Below are 6,837 nucleotides of genomic sequence, written 5' to 3' on the forward strand. Positions count from 1 at the left end.
TCTCCCATGTTCCCCCAGAACTGTCAGTCCCGTTGTTTTCTCCTCCAGATTGTTCATCCAGCCTGTCCTATCCAGACAGACCTGACTTTGTACATTTTTAAGGACTGAATTATGCCTTTCCTCAATATGAATTTTGAATACTGCCTCTAGGCTTGTGGTTATAAGTATAATTCCACTGGGTTGTCTTTTGTTTTCATTGTTATAGAGTCAATTTCTTTTAGGATATGAAAGTGTCAACAAGCAAGCGGAGTAGAGCTGAGGAAAGAGAGGTATCAAATCCCAGCAGCAGCTCAGAGACAAGGGTCTCCCTTAAATGCAACCCTGAGAGAAAGCCCTTCCTCAGCGCTGGCACCAGACGTTCCGAAACTGTTAGAAGATAAATGTGTCAAAGCACCCATTTGGGGTATTTCGATGATAGCAGCAGTAGATGGCTGAGACAGATGAGGGGCTTTCAAAGTTCATGAAAAAAATTGAATGAAAAGATAATGGAGGTTTTCTACAAACTTCTTGCAGTTCCCTCACACTAACTTTCCATTTCTTTCACATAGGGCATTAAAACCATGGATAATCAAGGATCAAGATTTAGTAAAAATTACGTTTTTCAAGATTTAATAAGAGTTAAATGTTTGTACTGTTTCGTTAAGAGCGCTCTTAAGCAAAACTGTCATTTTCTCTCCACTGTGTTTGTGTAGTAGTGAAGAATATGATGATTACTGTTTCAGGCGACTGATTTACGGTAAGGACCTAGTACAATTTCCTCACTGCTGCCTTTTCATACAGTGAAGAGGGCAACTAGAGCTTTGACCTGCAAGACACCCTAAGGATCTGGAGATCCCCTTCCCCTAGGCGTCCAGTATTCACTCAGAGAAATGCTGTTGTTTGACCTTATTGAATCATGATCCACACAGCTGTCAAAGTAAAAGTTGCCAACTATCCCCTTCCCTCCTCCCGCAGCATGTAAATAGCGGATAGCTTTCCTACTGTCAAGCAGTGTTACCTAGAGAACTTTAAGTGTGTGTGGGCATTCCACAGATACTGGCACTAGGAGTGGCCTGTCTTTGGAAGCCTTCTTGCAGTGGACAATTAGAATAGTTCTGAGGCAGTATTTGGGAGGTAATATTAAAACTTAAATGTATTTCTTCACTTTGCCTGTATGACATGTTATGCCACTTAAAGTCCCTCAGTTTCCATTTGTGAGAATCAACTGGGATAATGTGAAAGACAATGTGAAAGTATGCTAAAAATTGTGAAGGTTTTATATGAACATAAATTATACCCCATCTTTTCAAAAATAGACAACAAAAAAAGTGTCAGAGAAAGACTGACTTTTATTTCCATAACTTTACTTCTAAACTAAGTGAACATTTTCAACTTTGTCCTAAATGTACCCCCACCTTCCATTCAACACACTCATCTTTGACTCTTGGTCCTTTAAAACAAAATACCAATTTGCTTCACCTACTAAAGTGTCAGAGTCAATTTTATTTTATCTACTTGACTTGATAAAACAAAACCAACACACTAAATTATCATTTAAATCAGAACACAAATCAAGAAAAATGTACACTATTCTAACTATAAATATAGTAGTTTTACCTTTTATTTACAGGCAATAAATAAATAGGACATGAAAACTGAGATCAACCAAATTACTTACTATGCATGGAATTATATTACAATACATAAGGAACTGTAGTATTCTGGAAAAAGGAGGAATAAATATGCTTGTCCTTTTGTTCTTCTATATATAGTTATACTTTATGATTTTCAACATATACTTCAACATATACTATCTCTCTAGCACCACACAGCAACCTGTAAGGCAGGTAGAAATTATCTACATTTGACAGGCAACGCTAGGCTCAAAGGTGTTAATTAATTTGTTCAAAATGAAAAAAATCTGTCAAAGACCTAAATGCAACACATCTTGGGTCCCCTATCATTACATCAGCAGTTATGTTTTCAGGGATTTGTATGGCCCAAAAGAATCCTTTTTACCAATGCCATCTGAACCTGAACATATGAAACAGATAAACAGCAGCAACAATTTTTACAGTGTTTCACTTATACAGTAACAATTACTGATAGCAGTAACTTTGTGTTCTGATAAGTAAAAAATTAAGACAGCATATTCAGGAAGAAATTTCTTTAAAATGCAGAGCCTTCATCACCAATGATGATCTTTCTTATTAATGATATATTAAGAAAACAGTCAAATACACACACACACACACACACACACACACACACACACACACACAATGATACCCTGGAAACAACGGCAGATAGCAAGTTTGTTTTTGTATAAGCAAAATGTAAAAAGTGCAAAAACCACAGAAAGATTTATCCCTAGAACTACCCAAACATATTAAGAATTTTAAAATGTTAAGCCTGCCAACCTAAAGTGTAGAGTTTCACTTACTTCATTCAGTAGCATAAACTGCTCAACACTCAGAAGCACCTGGTAACACACCACTTGCATTTACCAGAAGGCAGTGGACTGTTACTTGCCTCCTGTAACGCAGTGAGCCACTCCACTTTGAAATTTAAAATTAGGGGGCATATTTCTAGTGTGCCACTGGAATTTCTTCAAGTAGACTACATCACACTTCAAAATCCACTGACTCTCTAAAGAGAAACACTTCTTCTTATTTCAAAAACAACTTTATTGAACCACATCAGTGATAACACAATTTAACAGGAGTTAGTGATTTGTGGATAGTTTGGTGTGGCTTTTGTGGTTGTCGGTTAATTTCTGTGCTTGGTTTGTCTCTGGGTTCTTTCTGCTGTTCCAAAGTCCCTATGTTGGACACATTCATTATTTTAAGATGTCTTTGTATTTACAAAATTTTGAATCAAAATTTGAAAAGGTACTGTAAGCATATACATTGAATCAACCTAAATTATTTTATTTCCTGGTAAATCTAGTTCCTTTTGATTTTCTCCCCAAATTCAGCACATTTCAACAAATGAAGCCAGTTCCAGGGAGAAAAGGGTTTATAAAGGTGACCCTCCTCCCATCATTGGTGAGGGGTCTAGCAGCGAACAGCAGTTCACAGGATTTTCACTCTTCCATTACAACTTACTCTGAACTAACTTCAAATGGCTGTGGCTCACTGAGTCTTTAGTGAACACGTTAGTATATGGAGGAGGTGGGGGTGTGGGGGTGGCGATAAATCCAGAAAATTACTGTTAAGAGAATCACAGCTGAATTTTACTTAGTTATAAACTTCTTGCAAAAAGAAAACTATTAAAAATAAATTCTTACAGGCTATTTTTAGGATGATGAATTTCAAATGCTAGACCTTGATGTCTTTTAAGAGCACTTAAGGATGGCACTTTAAAAAAAGCCATGTTGCCAAGTCTTGTCATAACTGGCTCAAACAACCCCATTTTCATCTAATGTTATTTCATGCTACTGCATGAATCAGTATTAAATAATAGCTTGGAGTTACTAAAAACTAGAATATTGGCACAGATGTACACTGCAATTAAGAGTATGGAAATGATAAATATCCATTTTCCATATACTCTCTCTAGGCCAACAGAAATAGTTTCTTTAAAAAACTGAGAGTAAGATCTATATCTCAGTGACTAGAGAAATGTCATGTATCCATAACCAACCTTTTTTCAAGAGAAAAATAAATTAAATTTTGTAGTCTAATTTCACCTTCAAACATCTCATTAGTCTACCAAATTGTCAGAGCTATTACTTACATATGCATACACACACACACTTTAACCTAGATGAATATAGCTTTTTTTCCTTTTTATTTAATTAAAAACAAAAAAGCAATGAACCCTCCTCCCCCCCCCCCCAGTAAAACCTAGAAAGAAAGAAAGAAAAGCTAGCTACCATTTTAACCAGGTTGGAGTATAATGTGTCTCAAAAGACACTTGTCATGTCAAAGGCATAGTATCATCCTTTTCAAAGTGAAGAAATAACGGATAATGATAAGCTAAATACAGATGACATCAGGCCCAGCAGTGAAAGAGTTAACATTTGACAGAGCCGCTCTGCACTTCTGATCCATTATATTTCTCACAGGCTGCGCTACAATGTGCAGTGCAAGTATCAACTGTAATTTGATCCCAGAGTTTATGGGGGGAAAATAGCTGCACACACTGAACATGCACATTCAATAAAAATGTTTTGAGAGAAATATAACCTATAAACACAACGTAAGGTATATTTAAATGTTAGATTAACTTCAAATCTGCAATCTCTTAGCTTTCCTCTAGCTCTCAAAAAAAAAAAAAGAAAGAAAGAAAAAAAAAAGGCAGCAGCCCTACTGCAGGGAAAAGAGGCTTGAAAAACAACTTTGATTGGCACTTGGCCTGACCCACAAAGGAAGAAAAGCAGTTTTGGACAAAGAGCGCAAATATTTGAGCTAGCTTACTTACATGCTTTCTGTTTTATTTTTTAAACATATAATGAGCAATTCCGGGGTAGACTGTAGTTCGAGAAACTGACTAAAAACGGAACTGTTCGTCTTTCTGGCTCCGTGCATTTGCACACTCAGCGATTTTAATTCATTTGGGCCGGGCAAACAGGAGCACCTCAACGAATGCTTTTCACGACATGAAATTTTAAAATGGAGCGTGGCGAGGGATAAACTGATTCAAAGAGTAATGAAAGTCCGATGAAAAGCTTTTCTCCAACCCAAGCGACTCCCCTCCCCCCTAGCCAGCTCCCCTCCCCCGCCAGAATTGATTAAGCCTAGGAAGCGAAATCATACCGGAGCAAACTTTCTGTCAGTCACCCTAGGAAGTAATAAGTTGATGAAAGCCACTGATTTGTTTTTCCTTCCTGGACCAACACGGAGGGGAGTGTGGACTAGGCGGGATGACCCACGTCCCCCTCCGCCGCCCGCGACCCCGGACAGGAACCAGCATTTCCCACAGGCATAAAGTTCCACGCTGCTTCACCCATTCCTTTACAGACTGAACTACAGACCCGGGACGAACAGTCCAAGAATTTTCAAAGAGGGCGTTAGGGGAGGGCGCGCCAGGCAGAAGCACCCCAAGGAATAAAACACAACACCCCAAGATTCAGCCGCAGCCAGGAGGGAGCCAGGAAGCTCCAGACCCGACAGCTCAGGTTTCCAACCGACCAACCTCGTCTAAGCTGCACCAAGAGGGGGGTCCAGCCTCCTGGACGTGCCCAGGAGCCCGCGGGTCCTTCCTCCCGCTGAGGGAGGCGCGGACCCGGGGTGCAAGGAGGGAGGCGACGCGAACAGCATCGAGAATTAGGAAGAGCGGCCAAACCTCACCCCCCGGGGACCCGCGTCCGTCCCGACGGCGGAGCTTCCGACGCCGCGGTGCAAATCTCCCTCCCTCGACCCACGCCCCCTTCTCCGGTCTCCGCGCGGGGATCGCGCCCCGGGAGCCCTGGCCAGAGCGCGCCGGGGACCTGCAGCCCGTACCTTCCGCAGCACTTTCCGGCAGTTGGTGCAGAGCAGGTAGTTGGTCGCGGCCGAGGGGCTACTGCCGCTGCGGTTCATCGTGGCCGCAGGCGCGGAGGGCGAGGGCGGGCGGCAGGCCGAGCCGGGCTGTCACTGCCGCCGGCCGCGCCACCGAGGGGCCGGGCTGTCCCCCGCCGCCGGCCGCGCTTCAGCCTTCGCCTCCTCCCGGCGAGCTAGGGGGAAGGGGAAGCGACGGCTAGAGAGCGAGCGACACGGCCCGAGGCGACCCCCGCAGCCACGGCGGAGACGGCGGCGGCTGCTCTTCACCGGCCGGGTGTGCCGCCCGCTCCCATCCTCCAGGCCCCCGCCCCCGCCAGGCTAGGACGAGCAGCCGCCACCGCTGCTGCTGCCGCCGCCGTCGCCGCCGCCGTCGCCGCAGCGCCTCAGTGCGGCCCCGCCCCCGCCTCCCCAGCACCTCCACCACCTCCACACTCCGGGACCGCCCCCTCCCGCCAATCGGACCGCTCCGGCCACGCCCCCGGGGCGCTAACCCTCAGCCAATGAGCTCCCAGAGCCGGCGGGGAGCTTCGCCGGCCAATCGCAGAGGCCGAGGACGCCTTGAATCTCCGGGCAAGTTAAGTTTATCTCCGAGGCTCAGAACCAAAGGGAGGTGGCGGGTTAGTTAGGTAGCCGGGTGGGAAGGAATACTGTGCGCCGTGCCGCCAATAGGAGGTAAAGGGTGTCTTGTCTGCCATTAACTGGGAAGCCTAGCCCCTCCTCGAAGGCCAGTCACGCCCCCTTTCCTCCGTCCTTGCAGAAATGGGGAGGAGAGTGAGATACATAGCTAGGAGGTAAACTAGAGGTTCTAAGACTGAGCTAAATAATTTCCTGATCTCTTGTGAAAGCGGGGCTAAAATATTCTTACCATCAGGGCAGCGGCTAGGCTCTCTCTCAGCTAAAACCAGAGCTCAGCTGTAAGGAAGACTTGCGTTCACGCCTCACTTGGCATCGGGGATCTCCAAGAACTTTATGCATCGGGAGTCATGTTTTGCAGAAAAACCAGTTAGTTACCTGAGGCTTGGAAGGGAGACAGGGGAGAGGTATGAGAAGTATATTGATATAGTTCATCAGGTTACTGGAAGAAAAAATAGACACGAAACTCTACACAGTCCTCCCACCAATGAAAGATCCTTATTTGTCCAGCACAAAAGGCCCCAGAGAGGTTTGTCCCCTCACCCAAAAGTCCTGTCCCCAGAGGCAGCTGGACTGAAGACTGCGGAGGAGAGGTTCTGAGAACAAATCACCATGTAAAACTATTGGGCTGGACCTGCCTCTCCCAAAGCATTAAAAAAAATCATCACCATAATGGTGAGTCAGGGTTCTCGCGTCCCAGCTTTGGGGAGAGAGGAAGATGCAATTGGGAAAAGCTCTG

At 44.6% G+C, this 6,837-nt stretch overlaps 1 protein-coding gene across 1 annotated transcript in view; it reads right to left on the reverse strand.

Moving 5' to 3' along the window:
- Positions 1-5,537, reverse strand: part of SESN3 (sestrin 3) — a 67,035-nt gene extending 61,498 nt beyond the window's left edge. The window contains exon 1 of the mRNA XM_004709016.2: positions 5,427-5,537. Coding sequence (XP_004709073.1) covers positions 5,427-5,504 — 78 coding nt within the window. The 5' untranslated portion in view covers positions 5,505-5,537. The remainder of the gene's footprint in view (positions 1-5,426) is intronic.
- Between the last annotated feature and the right edge of the window lie 1,300 nt (positions 5,538-6,837).

This window comes from Echinops telfairi, unplaced genomic scaffold (genome assembly GCF_000313985.2).
Source record: "Echinops telfairi isolate 266 unplaced genomic scaffold, ASM31398v2 ScPeMD7_7421;HRSCAF=8459, whole genome shotgun sequence".
NCBI lineage: Eukaryota > Metazoa > Chordata > Mammalia > Afrosoricida > Tenrecidae > Echinops > Echinops telfairi.